Source organism: Thamnophis sirtalis, unplaced genomic scaffold (assembly GCF_051295495.1).
Source record: "Thamnophis sirtalis isolate CommonGarterSnake01/CBP01778 unplaced genomic scaffold, rThaSir2_p1.2 scaffold_15, whole genome shotgun sequence".
NCBI lineage: Eukaryota > Metazoa > Chordata > Lepidosauria > Squamata > Natricidae > Thamnophis > Thamnophis sirtalis.
In genome coordinates, this window is record NW_028261395.1 from 40,038,821 (window position 1) to 40,060,803 (window position 21,983).

Genomic DNA, 21,983 nt, shown 5'->3' on the forward strand with positions numbered 1-21,983 from the left:
AATATATTCAACTCTTGACTGGATGGTGGGAAATTGAGCTGAAGAAGCTTCTTGCATGAGAAGCGAAACGTCTTCAAAGAAAAAACAGAAAGTCCAGTAAACAGTAACAGAGTTGGAAGGTACGTTAGAGGTCATCTAGTCCAACCCCCTTGCTCACGCAGGAGACCAGGACTAGGGAACTGCCGAGCTTTCTGATCCACAAGCTCAGTGCCTTAGCCACTGAGCCACCTAATTGTCTCTTGGGGCGGGGGGGAAACCCCTTTGGGACTCCCCCGGGCAAAGCAAAGCAGGGCGCTTCCTGGGGAGGGGAGGGGGAGGCTCAGCCCAGCTGCGAGCCAGCCACGTGGAGGGCCGGCCCCTCGCTTCCGCGTCCGCCTTCTCCCCAGCCAATCCGGGCCCGCCGCTCCAGCGCCCCACGTGGCCAGGCCTGGAACGCGCAACCTACCTTGCTGGCTTCACTCGCTTTCGCTCCCGCCGCCCTTGGCGGGTCTCGGCCAATGAGAAGCCCGTTTCCCGAACTGTCGCGGCTTCCCATTGGGCCCGCCGTTTGGGGAAGGGCCGAGGCCACGCCTCCTGAGAAGAAGAAACCGGGTTGGGCTGCGGCGCGGACAGGTGGCAGGTGGCCCAGGGAGGGTGGGAGGGAAGCCGCTCCTCCTCCTCCTCCCCCCCTCCCTTCCCCATCGGCCCTTTGCAGCGAGCCGAGGCCGGGCTGGGCGGGCATGGAGGCGGCTGCTGCAGCCGGAGGATCCGTCTCGCAGGAGGGCTGGTTCCGCGAGACCTGCAGCCTGTGGCCCGGGCAGGCGCTCTCCCTGCAAGTGGAGGAGGTGCTGCACCACCAGCGCTCGCCCTTCCAGGAGATCCTGGTCTTCCGCAGGTGAGCGCGCTCGGGAAGGGGCTCCGGGGGTCGCAACCCGCGATCGCGGCAAGGAAGCCGGCGGCAAGGCGGTGCCCAGCTGCAGCCTCGGTCCTCCTGCCGCCTCGGCTTTCCCCCCCCCCCCCCACTCCTGCCCCCCGTGGAGATCTGCAGAGTGGGAGCTCCGCAAAGGAGTCGCCGCGCGCTCCATCCCACAAACGGCAATCAGAGTGAATAGGAAGGGACCTTGGAGGTCATCCAGTCCAGCCCCCAAGGCTCACGCAGGAGACCTGTGGGTCCTCCCAAGGAGCCGCCGTGCGCTCGATCTCACAAACGGTAAACCGTAACAGAATCGGAAGGCGCCTTGGAGGTCATCCAGTCCAGGCTCCTGCTCATGCAGGAGACCTGTGGGTCCCCCCAAGGAGCCGCCGCCGGGAGCTCGATCCCACAAGCGGTAATCAGAGTGAATAGGAAGGGGCCTTGGAGGTCATCCACTTCAGTCCCCTGATCACACAGGAGACCTATGGGTCCCCTAAGGAGCCGCCGGGCGCTCGATCCCACAAGCGAGGTTCATTGAACAGGAAAAATAGAGTCGGAAGGGACCTTGGAGGTCATCCAGTCCAGCCCCCTGCTGATGCAGGAGACCTGTGGGTCCCCCAAGGAGCCACCATGTGCTTGATCATAGTAAATAGTAACAGAGTCGGAAGGGGCCTTGGAGTCGAGTCCAGCCCTCTGCCTACGAGGATCAGCAAACAGTAAAAACAGATCTTGGAGGTCATTTAGTCCAATCCCCTCCTCACACAGGAGACCCTGTACTAGGGATTCGAACCACCGACCTTTCGAGTAGTGCTACATACAGTGGCATTCTCCTTGCCCCCCCCCCCTCAACTTGGCAGTCAGGCTTCTCCCCCTCCCTGCCAAGGGAGCCAAGCCCAGTTGGGTGGCACCCAGTTGCCTTTTGTGATGCCAGGGACTGACTAGTAGCACGAGAGCCAACTGGATCAGGTGCCACCCAACCGGACTTGGCTCCCTGAGGGGGAAGGGGACGGCTGCCTGCCAAGGAGAGGGCCACTGCACGCAACGCCGCTCAGAAGGTCAGTGGTTCGAATCCCTAGAACGGGTCTCCTGCGTGAGGAGAGGGTTGGACTAGATGACCTTCAAGGTCCCTTCCAACTCTGTTTTTACTGTTTACTGGCTGGCTTCCTCACCCAGGAGTAGGCAGCTGGGCATAAGCATCAGCTGAAGCCAGATGAAGGGGGGTGGGAATGGAAAGGAAGTGCGGAAAGTGGTTTTGGGGGGAATGGGCAGAGGGGAAGAGAGAGTGCTGATCCTAGCAGAAATGGTCACCCGTTAGCAGAAATGGTCACCCGTTGCTGGATGGAGAGATGCCGGTGAGTTTCATCCTCAGGGACAGCAGAGGTGGCCCTAAGTTTACATAAGTACAACACTCTTGTATTGTATTTGTATTTATTTATTTGTCAAACATATACAAGACAGGTATAAGTATAAACATGGGCATGAACGAAAGAAATGAATGGAAATAAATGGGGACAGTAGGCACGCTGATGGGCTTATGCCCACCCCCTTTACGGACCTCTTAGGAATGGGGTTGAGGTCCAGTTTAAAGTTGAAGCTGTGGGGGTTAGAGGAAGTAACCACGGAGTTGGGTAGAGCATTCCAGGCATTAACCACTCTGTTGCCCGAAGTTGTATTTTCTGCAATCGAGTTTGGAGCGGTTTGAGTTTGTATCGATTGTTTGCCCGTGTATTGTTGCTGTTGAAGCTGAAGTAGTTGTTGACAGGTAGGATGTTGTAGCAGACAATTTTGTGTACTAAAGGCAGAGTAGTTCCAGGTTGTCCAAACCCAAATTTCGAGCCTGGTGGCATAAGGGATTCTATTGTGAGCAGAGGAGCGGAGGACTCTTCTCGTGAAATATCTCTGGACTCTTTCAATTGTATTAATGACCGATGTACAGTGTAGATTCCAGGCAGATGGGCTGTATTCGAGAATTGGTCTGGCAAAGGTTTTCTCCCCTCTTTCTGGAGAGGGGAGGCTTCCTTTTGAATCTTGGTTCAAAACTCAGCGGGATCTTTCGACCCTTTCTCCTTTACAGCAAAACCTACGGGAACGTCCTGGTTCTTGACGGAGTTATCCAGTGCACCGAGAGAGATGAGTTTTCCTACCAGGAAATGATCGCCAACCTCCCGCTCTGCAGCCATCCAAACCCCCGGAAGGTGAGCGTTCTCCAGAGCCCGCTTGGCTTGTGGTTGGCTACCTGGGATGGGTATGGCTCCACAGGGTGTCAGGCCAGGTTTTACAGACAAAGCAGGTGTCCACGGAGCTCAGCCTCTTCTCTTGGTGTTGCTCTGCCCTGGCGCAGCCTTTTCCACGTGGAGACTCCTTGTCTGGTCACAGCTGCCCCATTGCGGGTAGACAAAGCCTTCCAATGTTAAATTTAAAGGTAAAGGTGGAAGCAGTAGGCTCCATCCCCTATTTGGGTAGACCAGATTGCCCTGATAGACCAGTCTCACCGGAAAAAACACTTAAAGCATTGAAATGTTAGCCAATGATCCTTAATAGAATACCATATTTTTTTGGACTATAAGACGCACCGGAGTATAAGACGCACCGGAGTATAAGACGCACCATAATTTTGAAGAGGTAATTTTTTTAAAAAAAAAAGTTTTTGCACTCTGCAGGCCTCCCAAACCCTCTGCATGGCTCATTTTTTTGCAAAAAAAAGGGGGGGCATGCATAGCTTTGGGAGGCTTGTAAAGTGCTCCTGGGGGCTGTGAGGGCCAAAAATGAGCAAAAAATGGCCCATTTTTTTGCAAAAAAAAAAAAGAAGAAAAAAGGAGGGCATGCAGAGGCTTTGGGAAGCTTGTAGAGTGCTCCTGGGAATTGGGGGGGGGGGGAATGAGTAAAAATGGCTCATTTTGTTCATTTTCCCCTCCCCAGCCCCCAGGAGCACTTTGCAAGCCTCCCAAACCCTCTGCATGTCCATTTTTGCAAAGGGGGCGGGGTTTTAGGAGGCCAAAAATGCTGTATTCAGTGTTTAAGACGCACCCAGATTTTCACCCTCTCTTTTTTGGGGGGGAAACGATGGGTCTTATTCTCTGAAAAATACAGTAGATTATAGAATTCCTTATTGACACACAGTGAGTTTGTCTCGAGGAGTGTGATTGGACACACAAGGAGTTTGCCTCCGGTGCAGAAGCGTTCAGTGTACATACAAGCAGCAAGTGATGATAAATCGCGATCCTCGTTGATTATTTTTTCACGCATCTGGTCCTCATGGCCCAAAGGTGCTTTTCTGCTTTTTCTTTGAAGACGTTTCGCCTCTTATCCAAGAAGCTTCTGTATAAACGTCTTCAAAGAAAAAATAAATGAGAAAGTCCAAGTTGCCTCTTGAAAAAAGCGCCTTTGGGACAACCATGATGTGGGTGACTGAGAATCTCCATAGACGTCTAGTCCTCATGGAGAGAAATCTCTGTTGCAATGCCCACTCTGTGATATTAACACACATACACACCGAGATCCATTGGGTTCTCGGTGTGTGTGATGTTTAAAAAGTGATGTTTAAAAAGTTGCTGAAATGCTAGCTGCTCCCCCAGGCCTTGAGGGAGTGGGGGTGCCAAGCCCTGTAGAATTACATCTTAAGTATTTGTCTCCTGGTAGAGGCCCCCAGTATGTGCCTTTTTTCCTGCTTTTAACACTGTAAGCTCCCTTGGGGATTTGGGTGGCCTCTAAATCCGCGTAAGGCTTTGATGGAGATTTGGCTTGGCGCTTGAGGCAGCACCTTCTCCTTTTTATCCAGATTCTGATTATCGGTGGTGGCGACGGAGGAGTCTTAAGAGAAGTAGTGAAGCATCCTTCGGTTGAGTCGGTAATACAGTGTGAAATTGATGAGGTATGCCTTGGTTTGCAAAGCCTGGTTAACTCTGGGAGTTGGTCTGGTGTCTTCTGCATGAAAATCGGACACTGGGGCTCCAAATGGCATGGATGTGTTTGACCAGTAAGGAGGTGTATGTGTCTAGATCTGTGATGAAGAACCTCTGGAGCCCATATGATTTTCACATTTCCAGAAGGCCAGAGGAGGCTGTTTTCGCTCTCCCAGGCCTCAGGAAAGCCTCCGGAGGCTGGGAAGGGGTCTCTTGCACATGCGCTGGAAGGGGAGGGGGCGCATGCACAATTGAGTGGGGAGTTTGAGTGGGCAATTTTGACACGCCGTAAGAAAAAGGCTCACCGTCACTGGTCTAGATGTATTTTTATTTCACTTCGAGATCAGCGTAAGATAATATTTAGGACTATAGACCAGTGTTTTTCAACCACTGTGCCGCGGCACACTAGTGTGCCGTGACATAGTGTAAGGTGTGCCGTGGGAGAATTACTTTATATATAGTCAATATAGGCACAGAGTTAAAAATTTTTAACATTTTCTAATGGTGGTGTGCCTCGTGATTTTTTTCATGAAAAAAGTGTGCCTTTGCACAAAAAAGGTTGAAAAACACTGCTATAGACGTTGTAAGAGGAGAACTGTGTTAATCTCAAAGCTTATCCTTTTCATAAATTCTCCTATTCTTAAGGAGGGGCTGGCTGTTGGACTGCTCCTGATTTAAGTTAACCCAGACATCGCCATGATTTCATAACGACCAATCACCAAGATCACTTAAAACCTTGCAACGTAGGAATGAAAACTCGTGGGAGACTAACATGAAGTAGAGTTGTAAAATTGCCAGGTTGCGTGGGTGTGATTGAAACCTGCCTTCCAGATGTTTGGACTTCAACTCCCAACAGTCGAATTGTAGCTGCATAGTTGCTTAGAAATCCTAAGTTGCATTAACAGAGGGATACAATCAAGATCAAGGGAGGTGCTAATACCACTCTATAAAGCCCTAGTAAGACCACAGCTAGAGTACTGCATCCAGTTTTGATCACCACACTATAAATGGTCTATAACCATTTAAATAACTGAATAAATCAGGATGATGAGGGGACTGGAGGCTAAAACATAGGATGAACAGTTGCAGGAACTGGGCATGGCTAGACTAGTGAAGAGAGGGACCAGGGGAGAAAGGATATTAAGAGTTCCAATATTTGAGGGGGTGCTACAGAGAGGAGGGGGACAAGCTATTCTCCAAAGACAAGGAATAATAATGGATGGAAACCAATCAAGGAGAGATTCAACCTGGAAATAAGGAGGAACTTTCTGACAGTGAGAACAATCAACCCATGGAACAGAAGTTGCCTTCGGAAGTTGTGGGAGCTTCATCCCTGGAAGCTTTCAAGAAGAAACTAGACTGCCATCTGACAAAAATGGTGTAGGGTCCCCTGCTTGGGCAGGGGGTTGGACTAGATGACCTACAAGATCCCTTCCAACTCTGTCAATCTGTACCTGTATCATTCTCGGCAACGGCTGTGCCAATCCAATCCCTTTGCTCATGTTTAGGTTTGAGTACTATGCAAGATTCAGGATTTGTTTACATCCTCGGAGACTGCTAAGGTCTATTTTCCTTAGGAAGTTTATTCCAGTATTTCACTGAAATCCACCTCCTTGCAGTTTCCCTGGATGAGAAAAACAGCCCCAAATCTTGGACCAGAACTGCGTTTAGTTCTTTTCTATCCTCCGAATAGGGGATGGATCTGGGTTTCCCTTAATGGAACATCGTCCTGGTTAGATTTCATCAGGGGAGGAGAACTCCAACTGGCTGAATCTTCCAGGGTTGGGTGGAAGAGAAAATGAAAAGGTGGGAGGCCCAGGAGGCAGAAAATACTGCTTGTCCCAACTGGAGGGTGAGGTGTTTAGAAGAACAGGATGTTCTTCGCCAAAAATGCCCCCCAGTGAAAATCAAACGCTGGGGCAGGAATGTTCTGGCAGTGGATTTACTCCCTCCCGAGTCCTCGAACAACCTTGCCATTCCCGGATGTTGGGAGACAAAAAACAAGGAAAAACACAGCAAGCCATTAAATTACATTTCCTATAAAGGTTAGCATTGCAGTGTGTTAATAGAATAGAATAGAATAGAATAGAATAGAAAAGAATTCTTTATTGGCCAAGTGTGATTGGATACACAAGGAATTTGTCTTTAGTGCATAAGCTCTCAGTGTACATAGCAATAGCAGTTAGACTTATATACCGCTTCATACGGCTTTCAGCCCTCTCTAAGCGGTTTACAGAGTCAGCATATCACCCCCACAGTCTGGGTCCTCATTTCACCCACCTCGGAAGGATGGAAGGCTGAGTCAACCTTGAGCCGGTGAGATTTGAACTGCTGAACTGCAGATAACAGTCAGCTGTAGTGGCCTTCAGTACTGCACCCTAACCACTGTGCCACCTCGGCTCTTAAAAAGACAAGATACATTTCTCAAAAACCATAAGGTACAACACTTAATGATATTTACTGAGATTCAATCTCAGGCTGTTTACTACTGAATTTATGGTCAGCTGAAAAGTAGCTGGCATATCATGCAGTCACAGCCCTTATTGGGCTCAAGGGCACAGCCTGGAGAAGGGGAGTGGGGTGTGTGTGTGTGTGAGGGGGTGCAGGAAGAACTGAAGCAGGTAAGGCCCATCCTGGGTAAACTGGGAAAATGCAGAGAAGGGCTTCTTAACTAGCTTCGTGTCTTGACCCTAGGAAAAGTAAGGCCTTGGGACTAAGCAACGGAAGGACCGTGGCTTAGTGGTAGCTGCAGACAGATAAAGATACAAAGAGTTGGAAGGGACCTTGTAGGTCATCTAGTCTAATCCCACCCACCCAAGCAGGAGACCCTACAACATCTCTGACAGATGGCAGTCCAGTCTCTTCTTGAAAACCTCCAGTGATGAAGCTCCTACAACTTCTGTTCCATGGGTTGATTGTTCTCACTGCCAGAAAATTTCTCTTTATTTCCAGATTGAATCTCTCCTTGTTCCGTTTCTATCTATTATTCCTTGTCTGGCCTTCAGGTGATTTGGGAAATACCTTGATCCCCTCCTCTCTGTGGCCGCCCCTCAAATATTGGAAGACTGCTATCCTGTCTCCCCTGGTCCTTCTCTTCACTAGGCCCAGTTCCTGCAACCGTTCTTCCTATGTTTTAATCTCCAGTCCCCATCATCATCCTGGTTGCTCTTCTCTGAACTCTTTCCAGAGTCTCAACATCTTTTTTATAGTGGGGTGACCAAAACTGGATGCAGTACTCTAGGTGTGGCCTTACTAGGGCTTTATAGAGTGGCATTAGTGCCTCCCTTGATTGTGATTGTATCCCTTTGTTAATGCAACTTAGGATTTATAAGCAACTTTGCAACTAAAATTCAAAGGGCTGAGATTGATTCTTCAGCTTCTCCAGGCAGAGCTAGAAAAATGCCATGAAGTGTGATTGCAAAGGGACTTTCTTTGTTCCACTGATTGGCAAAAGAATTCCTCAGTTACCTGGAGTAACAGTTTGGGCTAAGCTGCTAAGCTGAAATGGCCCGTTACTTGCTGGATGTAGAAAAATGCATGACTCGAAATGTTGCAGGACGTGATCCAGGCCTCTAAGAAATATCTCCCCGGCATGGCCGTGGGCTACTCCAGCCCGAAGCTGACGCTCCACGTTGGGGATGGCTTTGAATTCATGAAGCAGAACCAAGAGGCTTTTGATGTGATCATCACCGATTCCTCGGATCCCATGGGTGAGTCTGGGGAGCCGGGCCCCACCTGCAGCCTTCCCAATCTCCCTTTTTCCTGCTTTTGGTTAAGGCAGGGCTCAGGCTTTGCTTCTGGAGCCGCATGTGGCTCTTCCATCCCCCTGCTGCAGCTCCCTGTCGCTCAGAATATGCGTCACAACTGCCAGTGTGCAACACTCACCGGGATGTGATTTATTGAGCTTTTCGACCCCTGGTAGGCCAACCATGGATAAATCCAAGGAAATAAAAGATTCAGAAGAAAACAGAATGTTTAATTCAACTACATATGCTAGTTTTGTAGCTGCTCAGGAAATAGTCCGGCACCGGAAGGTTTTTGTGGCTCCCGATGTTTTGTTTTCTATGGGAAATGGGTCCAAATGGGTCTTTTGAGTGTTTAAGGTTGCCGACTCCTGAGTTAAGGCCTCCCACTGCCCGTTTAATCCTCCCAATGACCCTGCCAGGGTCGGTGGGCCGAGAGAAGGCAGCTACTCTGATCGTCCCAAAGGGCTTTCTTTCTTTTTCTTTGAAAACATTTCGCTTCTCTGTCCAAGAAGCTTCTTCAGCTTTGACTGGATGGGGGGGGGGGGGAGAGAAGGATTGCAGACAGCTGGTCATTTGCATCCTTTTTAGAGGGTTGTTGAGGCCACTTGGAGGTTTATCTGTGTCCTCAGAGTGTGTCCCGAGTGGTGCAAATGGTTCCTGTAGTCTGCATTTTTTTTCCCTCTGGAAATCCATTCCTACTCCCACACCATTCCAAGGGTGTTTGTCCCAAATTGTGTAGCTAGAAGTCTGTAGAGATTCTCAGTCCTCCAGGTCGTGGTTGTCCCAAAGGTGTTTTTTTTCAGGAGGCAACTGGATTTTTTTTTGTTTTTGTTTTCCTTTTGAAGACATTTTGCTTCTCACCCAAGAAGCTTCTTCAACCCTGACTGGATGGTGGGGAAGGGAAGGATTCCCTCAGGGTGAACACAGATAAACCTCCCAAGTGCCCTCAATGGCTCTCTGAAAAGAATGCAAATGACCAGTTGTCTGCAAGGAGTATCAGTACTTCCGTTCCCCACCATCCAGACAGCGCTGAAGAAGCTTCTTGGATGAGAAGGGAAACGTCTTCAAAGAAAAAATCAGTTGCCTCTTGGGAAAAAAAGCACTTTTGGGGCAACCATGACCTGGATGACCGAGAATCTCCATAGACAGCTACCCTGTTTTCCCAAAAATAAGACCTCCCTGGATAATAACCCTAATCGGGCTTTTGGGCGCATGCGCTAAAATAAGCCCTCCCCGAAAATATCGCAACACAGCAGCAGCCATGAGGTGACCACACTTGCTGCCTTCTGCGCCTCAAAAATAATAAGTCCTCCCCGAAAATATCACAACACTGCAGGAGCCATGAGGTGACCACACTTGCCGCCTTGTGCGCCTCAAAAATAATAAGACCTCCCAGAAAATATCGCAACACTGCAGCAGCCGTGAGGTGACCACGCTTGCCGCCTTGTGCACCTCAAAAATAATAAGACCTCCCCGAAAATAAGGCCAAGTGCTTATTTGGGGGGGGTCAAAAGAAAATAAGACCCTGTCTTATTTTTGGGAAAACACGGTACTCTGATCACGTGGCAAACTGCAAGCCCAGGGAGACTTAGGCCCACATCCCCCCAGTTTTAATCTGATGCGTTGACCTTATAATGCTCTTTTAACACCCCGTTTCTTGTCAGGTCCAGCTGAAAGCCTGTTTAAGGAATCCTATTACCAGCTGATGAAAACTGCCCTGAGGGAAGATGGGATTCTCTGTTGCCAAGGTGATTCCTGGCCCGAGTACCCGGCCTGGTCCAGTTCCCCCTTCCTTGAGTTAAAACTGGGTTTTTTCCCCTTGCTGTTTTGCTTTAAGATTCCCCCTTAAAGAATCCCCAAGCAGTCTGAGCCCACCGGCTCCCCATTCTCCGCATGGTTAACCCAAGTCAGGTGCAAACGTTGAATACAGGCATCCCTCGGTTTATGACAGTTCATTTAGCGACCGTTCGAAGTTAACACCTCACTGGGGGAAAAAATTGACTTCTAACCATTTTTTTGCTTACAACCAGAGGTGGGTTCCTACCGGTACGGCCGAAGAGGTAGTAACTTGGCTGGAAAGGTGCCCATACCGGTTCTATCCTGGCCCTGCCATCTTTATTTTCCGTTCTGCGCAGGCGCCGAAGATTTGAAAAAATGTAATCCCCCCCCTTTTTTTTAATGGTATGCGCATGCGCAGACCTTTTTAAGTGCAAAATATTTCAGGCAACGAACCGGTAGTAATGCCAGCAGGAACTCACCCCTCATGGTCAGGTGATCAAAATTCAGGCAACTGACTCGTATTTATGACAGTTGCAGCGCCTGGGGGGGAGCGATCTCCTTCTGACAAGCCAATTGAGATCCAGATTCACTTAACAACCAGGTTACTGACTTAACAACTGCAGTGATTCGCTTAACAACTGTGGCAGGAAAGTTCGTACAATGAGGCCAAAATTCATTTAACAACTGTCTCGCTTAGCAACATAAATTTTGGGCTCAAATGTGGCCGTAAGTCGAGGACTACTGTAGTTGCCTTAATTTGGCTTTGCAAATGTGGCTTTAAAAAAAATAATAATCTTGCTTTGCCGGTTGATTTATAGCTGGTCTCGATGTGCATAGTCAGGTCTTTGGGTTGGCTTAAGAGCTGGAGATAAGGGGCGCAGTGGCTCAGAGGCTAAGATGCTGAGCTTGTTGATCAGAAAGGTCAGCGGTTCGAATCCCTGCTGCCGCGTAACGGAGGGAGCTCCCGTGACTTGTCCCAGCTTCTGCCAACCTAGCAGTTTGAAAGCACGTAAAAAATGCAAGTAGAAAAATAGGAACCACCTTTAGTAGGAAGGGAACAGTGTTCCGTGCACCTTTGGGCGTTAAGTCATACCGGCCACATGACCACGGAGACGTCTTCGGACAGCGCTGGCTCTTCGGCTTTGAAACGGAGATGAGCACCGCCCTCTAGAATTGGGAATAGCTAGCACATATGTGCTTGGGGAACCCTTAAAAGCTGAAGGCATGTACAAACTCAGAAAAATGGGTCTATTTAGTCACGAATTACTCATGCAGGGCTTTTATAAAAGCAAGAAAAAACACAAGAAGGCTTGCAGGAAACCCACATCTCCGATTCCGAGCTTCCTCGAGAGAAGACAACCAGGCCAGGCAGATGGGAAAAATCCATCTTTTCTTTCTTTCTTGACCAGGGGAATGCCAGTGGTTGCACCTCGATCTCATTAAGGAGATGCGCCAGTTCTGTAAATCCCTCTTTCCAGTGGTCGAGTACGCCTACTGCACCATCCCGACGTACCCCAGCGGCCAGATTGGCTTCATGCTTTGCAGCAAAAATCCAGTAAGGACCCAGAGGGGTTTTGTTTCGTTTTTTTCCCTCCATGAATTTGCATTAACGGAGTCGGTGTAATTGTGTACGGGAGGCCCTGGGGCGAGGGAGAAGAGAAGGTGCACGTGCCGGCCTTGTTCACCCTTGGGAGATCTCAGACTAACAGAGTTGGAAGAAGGGACCTTGTAGGTCATCTAGTCCAACCCCCTGCCCAAGCAGGAGACCCGACACAATTTCTGACAGAGGATAGTCCAGTCTCTTCTTGAAAGCCTCCAGTGATGAAGCTCCCACAACTTCCGAGGGCAACTTCTGTTCCACTGGTTGATTGTTCTCACTGTCAGAAAGTTCCTCCTTATTTCCTTGTTGAATCTCTTTTTTCAGTTTTCATCCATTATTATTCTTTGTCTGGCCTTTGGGTGCTTTGGAAAATAGCTTGACTCCCTCCTCTCTGTGGCAGCCCCTCAAACATTGGACGATTGCTATCCTTTCTCCCCTGGTCCTTCTCTTCACTAGACCAGCCATGCCCAGTTCCCGCAATCGTTCTTTGTATGTTTTAGCCTCCAGGCCTTGGATCATCTTAGATAGATCCAGATTAACAGAGATGGAAGGGACCTTGTAGGTCATCTAGTCCAAACCCCCCCCCACCCAAGCAGGGGATCCTGGACCATTTTTGACAGGTGGCAGTCCAGTCTCTTTGAAAGCTTCCAGGGATGAAGCTCCCACAACTTCTGAAGGCAACTTCTGTTCCATGGGTTGATTGTTGTCCCTGTCAGAAAGTTCCTCATTTCTAGGTTGAATCTCTCCTTGGTCAGTTTCCATCCATTGTTCCTTGTTTGGCCTTCATGGAAAATAGCTTGACCCCCTCCTCTCTGTGGCAGCCCCTCAAATATTGGAAGACTGCTATCCTTTCTCCCCTGGTCCTTCTCTTCACTAGACCAGCCATGCCCAGTTCCTGCAACCATTCATTGCATGTTTTAGCCTCCAGTCTCCTAACCATCCTGGTTGCTCTTCTCTGCACTCTTTCTAGAGTCTCCACATCTTTTTTTTTTGTAGTGTGGTGGCCTCAAATGGCTCAACCAATGCTAGTGGAGAAGTCTAGGAGTTCCCCTCCTGGCACTTCTGGATGGGGAAAGCTACGCTAGTGATTCCAAAAGCTCTCGAACGAATAAACATGGCTGGGTTGTTGTTGTCTTTCTCCCTTGTGTGAAATTTTATGCAGAACACTAACTTCAGGGAACCGATCCAGCTACTTTCTCAGGAACAAGTGGAAAAAATGAGCCTTAAGTATTACAACTCGGACATCCACCGAGCGGCATTCGTCTTGCCAGAGTTTGCACGAAAGGTAAACCACGCCTGGATTTATTTTTTTATTTTTCCCCTTCCAGGTTTTGACGTTAGCGTGACGAATCCCGCAAAATTATGGATGGGTCCCATTCTCTGCCATTGCCAGTGTGGTCCCCTTTCTTTCTGACCAAGGCTTCCCAAGAGCATGACTCTCTTGTCCTGACAAAAAACTCCTTTTATTAATTTCCTGTGAATTCTGCTCATTCACATCCAGCAAAGTCTTTCGAGAGAGGAGTTACAGTCACAGACCTTATCTGGCTTGGAGAGCTGACAGGCCGATATCTGCAGAACATAGCTAGGAGTCTCAAAGAGTCACAAACCAATTACTGTATTTTTCGGAGTATAAGATGCACCAGAGTGTAAGATGCAGCAAGGTTTTGAACAGGCAAATTTTAAAAAAAAGTTTTTCTCTTTGCAAACCTCCCCAAAACGGCCCATTTTTTGCTAAAACAGGCCTGTCCCCCCCACCCCCCAAAAAAGGCATGAATAGCCTTTAGGGAGCTTGCAGAGTGCTCCTGGGGGTTGGGGGGGGCCCCAAACAAGCAAAAGGCCCATTTTTTGTGAAAACGGGCCTGTTTTTTGACAAAACAATTGCATGCATAGCCTTTAGGAAGCTTATAGAGTACTCCTGGGCTGGGGGGGGCACAGTTGAGCAAAAACCGGGATGTTTTTCACTCATTTCTGCCCTCCCCAGCCCCCAGGAGCTGTCTGAAAGCTGTCTACAGGCTCTGCACAGCCATTTTGGTGAAGGGGCGGGGCTTCAGAAGGCAAAAAAATTGTATTCAGTGTATAAGACGCACCCAGATTTTCAGCCTCTTTTTTGAGGGAAAAAAGTGCGTCTTATACTCCAAAAAATACAGTAAGTGAACTAATTGTCTCCTGCAAGCTCCACTCCCCTTTCGCTCTTCTTTTATTCCCTCTGGGAGGGGCCATTCATCGTCCACCTGTGGCTTTACTCCCAAGTTGACCTCTGTTCTTTAGCTGTTCCCTTTGTCTGGCAACTCTGCGCATGCACACACTGGGAACAGGCTCCAGTTGTTCCTCTGCCTCACTGATGTCTGACTCTGAAGGCAGCTGATAACTGTCAGACGGCCCTGGACCCCTCTCTGCCTCCGACACAGAGCCCTCATCCGAGCCTTCCCCAGACTCCAGGACTGGCCCATGTTCCTCCCCAGACTCCTCACTGTCTGAATTTGTGGGCCACAACAGAAGCAATTGTTGAATAAGCACTTACACAATTATTTTATTCGCTCGGGGCCGAAACATTTACCATGCTTTGCCCGCCAGTTTCCTGTTAACAGCTGTGCTTTTCTCCGTCTCTCCATCCTCCCTCCCCTCCCCTCCCCAGGCACTGAGTACCGTGTAAAAAATGCCACAGGACAGCTTGGCCCTCTTCCCTCAAAAGGTCTGGAGATCTCGAAGTGGCACCACCGTAGATTTTCTCCGGCGATGGCTCCGGTCCTCCCGTCCTGCAAGTCCGGGTACCCTCTCTGCCAGCTGAACGTCTCTTCCTATTATGTATTTAAAAAGAAAAGGACTTGGCATTCGGCCCCTGGCAAGACTCCAAAGCTTCCACTCAGGCCTCGGTTTCAGGCTCTGCGGTTTGGAGGCGTCTCCTTCCAGAACTCAGCATTAACCCAGCCGGTGTTTTCCGATTCATGGATCTGTATTTATAGCTAACAAATATTTCCCCCCCTCCCCAAACACTCTTTTTCTGATGCTCCCCACCCCTCCTCAGTAACTCAGCAGACGGGACGTGGTTTGGCAGCTTTCCCCCCCCCCCCGAATAGTGTAATGTTTTCAAAAGCCCCCATAGGAGAACCAAACCTTCTGTTTCACTGTTTTGGTATTTTGTCCCTGCTCTCAGCAATCCCTTTTTAGCTGAACTAAGAAGCGTCTGCCAGCTGTAAACTCTGCTTTGCCTGCCTGCTTGCCTGCCTGCCTGCCATGAAGAGAGAAGAGGCGTTTTAAGCTGCCCCCGTTTGTGCCGCCGGAAATGCCGGTATAACCGGAGCGTTTCCAATCGACAGCAAGTCCGGGCCTTTTCCACACACCGCTCCCAAATTACTGTTGTAATCATGCATCTTTGTTAAGCAGAAGTAGCCTTGGAAATGAAATTACTCTCCCTCCCAGAAATGTTTCGAACAAACGCAGGGGGACACGGGGGCTAAGACGCTGAGCTTGTCGATCAGACAGGTCGACAGTTCGAATCCCTAGCGCCGTGTAACAGAGCGAGCGCCTGTGACCTGTCCCAGCTTCTGCCAACCTAGCAGTTCGGAAGCACGTTAAAAAATGCAAGTAGAAAAATAGGAACCACCTTTGGTGGGAAGGTCACAGCGTTCCGTGCGCCTTTGGCATTGAGTCATGCCGGCCACATGACCACGGAGACGTCTTTGGACAGCGCTGGCTCTTTGGCTTTGAAATGGAGATGAGCACCACCCCCTAGAGTCGGGAACGACTAGCATATGTATGCGACGGGGGAACCTATAACTTTTAAGGAACTGTTCCCCTTTTAAGAAGATAACCGTGGTGCATTTCACTGGTAGTTTGCAAAAATGACATATACCTTTCCTTGAGCTGGTTCTTCTTTGGGAGTGTCTTAAGCTACAAGTGCCCAAATTCCCAGCCTGATGATAAATCTGGCACCCTTTGACCCAACCGTGCCCATCTTTCTTTCAAAAACCCAAAATAAGATTCCAGTCCTGCTGGTTCAAAATAAGGGCCAAGGGTTGGGAATTCTGCAGCCCGAAAGATCTGGGGAGGAAAGGTGACCTCTCAGAGACCCCTGATTTTAGCCAGTCCCCGTGTAACTCATTCTGCCTTGTGGGGAAATTTTGCCTAGGTACAATATAGGCCGGAAGGGTATGTCTATGTATGATTTTGTTTCCTTTTTTAAAAAAAATACATCTAAAATGGTCTTTGTCTCTTTTTCTTCTTTTTTTTTGAGGGAGGGGGAATTGAGCACATTAGGCAAGTAAAAGCTTGTGTTACCCAGTGGTGGGATTCAACGGGTTCGCATGAGTTCAGGTGAACCGGATAATAATTTTACATCCAGTTCGCCGAACCGGTAGTTGCAAGGACTGGCTGGCCTCGCCCACCCCTCCCCTCCCAGGAGTTTCCACGCGGCCTGTTCATTATGCCAGGTAAGTGCAGGGCCCGTGTGGAGGCTCTGGGAGGGTGAAAAACTGACCTCCCGGAAGTCCGGAAACAAGGCCATTTTCACCCGGAGGCTCAATGAGGGTGAAAACCTTGTCATCCCCGCCGTGGTGCAGGAGGCCAGCCAGGCCATTCCCACCATAGTCATGCCCACCCAACCACCAGGTAGAGAACCGGTTGCTTAACATTTTTCAATCCCACCCCTGGTGTTGCCACTGTTTCTGCGCACAGAACTGGGAGGCTCCAAAATAAAGCTTTTCATTTTGGCCTTTTGTGTTTAATATTGGGATTTGGCAAATGCTTGTCGAATTCCGTGGGGCAAAAACTGCTGTCGTCGACACTGTTCCCTCTAAGGTGCGCGGCTGCGCGGCCGCGCACGTGGAAAGAAACCCCCACGCAGCAGTTTCTAACTGCTGCGCAGAGATTTCTTTAAAGCAAACGTGGGGAAGTCCTTTGCAGGTGGCTACAACTGGCCGCCTGCAAAGGACCTCCCCAGACTTGTTTTGAAGAGCACGGCTCTTCAAAGGGGGATTCCTTCCTGTAAGACCCCGTCCAGAAAATGCGGGGAGTGGCAGCGGAGCCCCGGGGCTGCTTCTGCTGCGACTGCTGGACTGTGGGGCTAGGAAGGGGGCGGGAAGAGCGGCGGGGCTAGCGGTGGCCGGCGGTGGCAGGCTGGTTCGCTGCCTCCTCCAACAGCACTGCTGGATTTCCGCCCAATGCTGCGGGGGCGCCAGCGGGAGCTTTGGCGGCTTCACCTCAGCCGCAGCGCTGGGCAGCAAATGTGCTGGTGCTGTTGGAGGAGGAGGAGGAGGCGGCAGCAATAGCACCTGAGGACAGGACAAGAAGCAATGGAAACTTGTCAGAAGGAGACTCAAGCTGGAAATAAGGAGAAATCTGACAGTAAGAACAATTAAAATCAATGGAATTTTAATTCATTTGCTACAGGTTTTCAAAAGACTGGATGGCCATTTGTCTCAAATGATATAAAGACTCCTGCCTTGGACAAGGGGCTGGACTAGAAGACCTCCAGTATCCCTTCTGATTCTCTGATTTTAAAAACCACAAGCTTTTTACAGCTCGCTTGCAACTTTACCAAATTTAATTCAGCCATTTCCTTTTGTTATTAAATGGGTATTGCTAGTTCAATGCACATGCGCTCCACTTTTAAGATGCTGAAAAAATCCCCATGACCTGCAACAAAATTCATTCTTCCACTCTTATCTTGCCCTAACTTCTGATAGGTTCCTGAAATATAGATCTATAAAATTTAGTGAAAATATTTCTATCTATTTTAATACAGACTCGTAAAACAGATTGGGACAAATGACATTAGTGCTCTGGGATAATAGCAGGTTTACTCTATTTGGATTTTCAGATAAAAGGTATCTTTTGTGCTAAGTTCTAACAATGTAGTTCTCTAATGTAACTATGAAACAGTCCACATATATAATTCCCCTCAGGGAGGAATTCTGGGAGTTGAAGTCCACAAGTCTTAAAGCTGTCACGTTTGAAGACCCCTGGATTTTTTTTTCCCCTAAAGGGTTAGGGGTGCAAGGGTCTTGTAACAACAGCTTTAAGACTTGCATGCTTCAAATGCCAGACTTTCTGAGCCAACATTTTGGTTGCTAAGCAGGAGCGTTGTTAAGTGATACTGATATTATATAACACTTTTAATTAAGCGGGTACCTTGAATAAACATAAATAAACATACATGAGTTTCAAATAATACTGATTTTGTTGTTGTCTTAGGTGACATCTGTGAAAAAAATTCAGGTGCTCAGGCATGAAAATATGCCGCTCAAACACTATACTTTTCTGCTCACACTGAAAAGAAATTAGAGCAGTGATGGGCAACCTTTTTGGCGTGGTGTGTCAAAAATCGGCAAAAAATCGAGCATAACTCGCGTTGTGTGTCACTTCGACAAAAACATAATTTTGCGCAATTTATAGTTTAAACTACAAAAATGTATAATTGCAATATATAATTGTATTTAATAAACCAAAAACAAATTATTTAACATACCTGCTTAGTAACTTCTTTGTTCATCAGTTGATTTCGTATGTTGCCCTTGATATTATTGAACTTGTTTGGGGTGCTGTGAACCAGGGCTGTGGAGTCGGCTGCTTCCAGCTCCACGTCCTCATCAACATGCCGCTCCAGCCCGCCCCTGCTATGAATATTCCTAGTGACGCGAGCGGCATGTTGATGAGGACGTGGAGCTGGAAGCAGCAGACTCCACAGCCCTGCCGTGAAATGAGATAAGTGAGGGGGAGGGCGAATTCTTTAACTAACCAGGAGTAGACTCTCTGTGCCGGCCTGACTGGAGAGAGGCGCGCACTGTTCCCGCGCTCCTCTTCTGCGGGTCCTCCCTCGCCGCGCTGATGACGTGTGTGCGCACGGCACACACGCCTTACCAGCAGCCCCTGCGCTCAGAAAGGGGCGGCGGCGATACAGTAAGTGAGTGTGGGCGGGGGAGATCACACGTCCCCCCCCCCCGTTCCTCCAGCACAGATTCTTTCATCCTCAGCGGCCGTGCAGGAGCCGAGGATGAATCGCATGAAATCCTGTGCGTGTCACCCCAAATGGCTACGTGTGTCAGCACTGACATGCGTGTCATAGGTTCACCATCACTGAATTAGAGGGAACATTGGTCGTCGATGGTCTTTTGGCTAAGGCAAGTAGTCGGGTCTTATGGAAACCACAGACCGATTATTTTAAAAGGTTTTACAGGTTTGCCCTTTTCTCAGATGAAGCTAATTTTTTTTTCCTCTTGATCATGCAAAAGCAATAGCACTTGGACTTATATACCGCTTTATCATGCTATGCCCATCGTCAGGAGTTTGATCCTGAACGATTGAAGGTTCCCTCAGCCTTCCAGGGTTGGTAAAATGAGAAGAGTTTGTTGGGGGCAATAGACTGACCCTATAAACTATGCAGCAGTCTAAGCAGTTTATAGGGTCAGTCTATTGCCCCCAACAAACTCTTCTCATTTTACCGACCCTGGAAGGCTGAGGGAACCTTCAATCGTTCAGGATCAAACTCCTGACGATGGGCAGAGTTATCTTCCAATACTCCATTCTAACCAATGCACCACCATATCATCTATCAATCATCTCTCTCTCTCTCTTTCTCTCTCTCTCCATCATCACTACCTACCAACCTATCTATCATCTCTACCTACCTATCTTATCTATCATCTCTGCCTACATCCATTTATCTGTCTGTCTTATCTATCATCTCTACCTACGTACCTACCTATCTTATCTCTATCTACATCTATCTACATCTATCTATCTATCTATCTATCTATCTATCTATCTATCTATCTATCTATCTATCATCTATCATCTATGACAATAGTACAAGACTTTAAAGCCTCTAACCATATTGGAAGGCTGAATCAACCTTCAGCTTGTCAGGATCAAACACCTGGCAGTGGGCAGATTAAGCCTGCAATACTGCTTTCTAACCACCGTGCCTCTATGGCTGTGAAACTGAAGAATTCAAAATGTAAAGACGGAACTTACAATTTTTTTCCTAAGCAGAAAAAGAAAAAGCCATATTTATTTTATTTCCCCCAGTAGCCCTTTAAATGCGGCTGCTTGTGTGTCTGTTGACTTCCTTCGTGTTTTAATAAAATAATTTTGGAGTGGGGGTCAAAATGCTGTTCCCAGTTTTGAAAACTGAAGGGAGAAAGGTTCGTTATGCACAATGCGTAACTTTGTGTAACTAGTGGGGGGGAGGGACCCTCCAATTTCATCATTTTCGACCCAACCCTCCATTTCTTAAGGGTATGCAAATACTTGATTTGAAGGAGCCATTTCAAGGCAATGCAGCCTTTCAACCCAATTGCCAAATTAATTTGACACAGCCAGTGAGGTATTTTGAAATAATTTGAGGAAGATTAAGACATGGGTTAGAGCTTTGAGGGAGATTGGGCACATACAGATAATGTTCAATTTGAAAATGCAAATCTATTAGACTTTTGAGCTGGATCAAGGGTCCCCCCCCCTCCTTACTTCAAAGGTATGAGATGAGCACCAGAGGGTGCCATTCTGCAACAATTGAGTGTTAAGGTCTCGGCCTAGGCAGGCTAGTGGTGCTGCCCCCTTTTGGATCAGACTGGAATTGAAATTGCTGGTCCTCTGGTTACTGTTCTAAAAACCATCTTGGGATGCTAACCCGAGAATTGATTGAAAGGCAGCTCTTCTTTTCCACCCTCCAAAAAGAAATCCATTGTTTGCATAAGACCAGATTAGGAAGGGGGGGGGAGAGAATAACAGGTGCATGCACTAATGTGCTTAGTTTTTAATGTGTGCCTATGGTGCAAAATAAGACAATAGGATAATTCAGTCATCTGGTTGAGCGCTAGGCAAAAACTGCCTTTGGTTTGGTCAGGAATAGTGATGGAAGGACTATGGTTCTGGAGAAGACTCCTGCATTGAGTCCCTTGGACTGCAAGACCATCCAATCGGTCAGTCCTAGAGGAGATCAACCCTGACTGCTCTTTAGAAGGCCAGACCCTGAAGAGGAAACTCAAATGCTTTGGCCACCTCATGAGAAGGAAGCAGGACTCCCTGGAGAAGAGCCTCAAGCTGGGAACGATAGAGGGCAAAAGAAGAATGGGACGGCAGAGAATGAGGTGGCTGGATGGAGTCACCGAAGCAGTCGGCCTGAGCTTCAATGGACTCCAGAGGATGGTAGAGAAGGCCTGGAGGAATGTGTTCCATGAGGTCGCGATGGGTCAGACACAACTTCGCAACTAACAACAACAAGCAATAGAAGTTGGGCAGAGTCTAAGTGTCTCTCTGGGTTGCTGGAGAAAAAATACGGAAGGCTACTGCAGGAACATCCAATCATGGCTGAAGAAGGAAAAAGCCACTGGTAGTACCGTACTTCAGCACTTGGCAGGTGGTAACACAACATCTAGACAAGTGCAGTGGGGGGTGATGAACTGAAGAGGCAGCAGTGCCACAAGAAAGGAATTGTCTTCAGCTGGAATCGGACTTAATTCTATCAGTAAGCCCTCTCCTGCCACGAGTGCAAAGACTAATGCCAGAGAAACGAGCACAAGTTTCCCATTAAAAGTACGGTAAGTGGGTGTACTTTATCACTTTTTTCCTTTTTTATTTGTAGTTTTGGCCAAGTTTTTGACACCTCGCCAAGCCACTGGTGGTCCTCGGATATTGCCATGTCCCAAAAACGGTGCAATCTGTGAAAAAGTTGAAAAGCACTAGGAAGACTTAACTGCAAAGGGCCAAGAGATTTCGTAGCTGGATCTTTCTCAGTTTTAGAATAGTTTACCCTTTAACCTGGATCATGCAGCACAGCTGATTGTCACAGCTGCTCATCGGAAACTTTTTTAAAAAACTTTTTTTAAGCATTTTGCCTGAACCAGTAGTAAAAAAAAAATGCTTTAAAAAAGTTTTTTAAAAAGATCCAATGATCAGCTGCGTGACAATCAGCAGTTCCGGGTGATCGCTGGAACTTTAAAAAAAAACTTTTTAAAGCATTTTTTTTTACTACCGGTTCAGGTAGCATTTCGCCCCTGCTTTAAAGGCCTTGGAAAACTCTGGAAATCCATAGCAAAAGGGATGAAGTTGGGAAATACCCAACTCAG

At 48.2% G+C, this 21,983-nt stretch overlaps 1 protein-coding gene across 1 annotated transcript; it reads left to right on the top strand.

Moving 5' to 3' along the window:
* The first annotated feature begins 659 nt into the window (after positions 1 to 659).
* On the top strand, positions 660 to 14,970 carry SRM (spermidine synthase). Its single transcript, XM_087701950.1, has 8 exons — positions 660 to 874; positions 2,967 to 3,087; positions 4,671 to 4,763; positions 8,351 to 8,504; positions 10,205 to 10,288; positions 11,729 to 11,874; positions 13,082 to 13,204; positions 14,555 to 14,970. Exons 1-8 carry the CDS (start codon positions 720 to 722, stop codon positions 14,570 to 14,572), a joined length of 894 nt encoding a protein of 297 aa, XP_087558076.1. The 5' UTR covers positions 660 to 719; the 3' UTR covers positions 14,573 to 14,970.
* Positions 14,971 to 21,983: the final 7,013 nt, after the last annotated feature.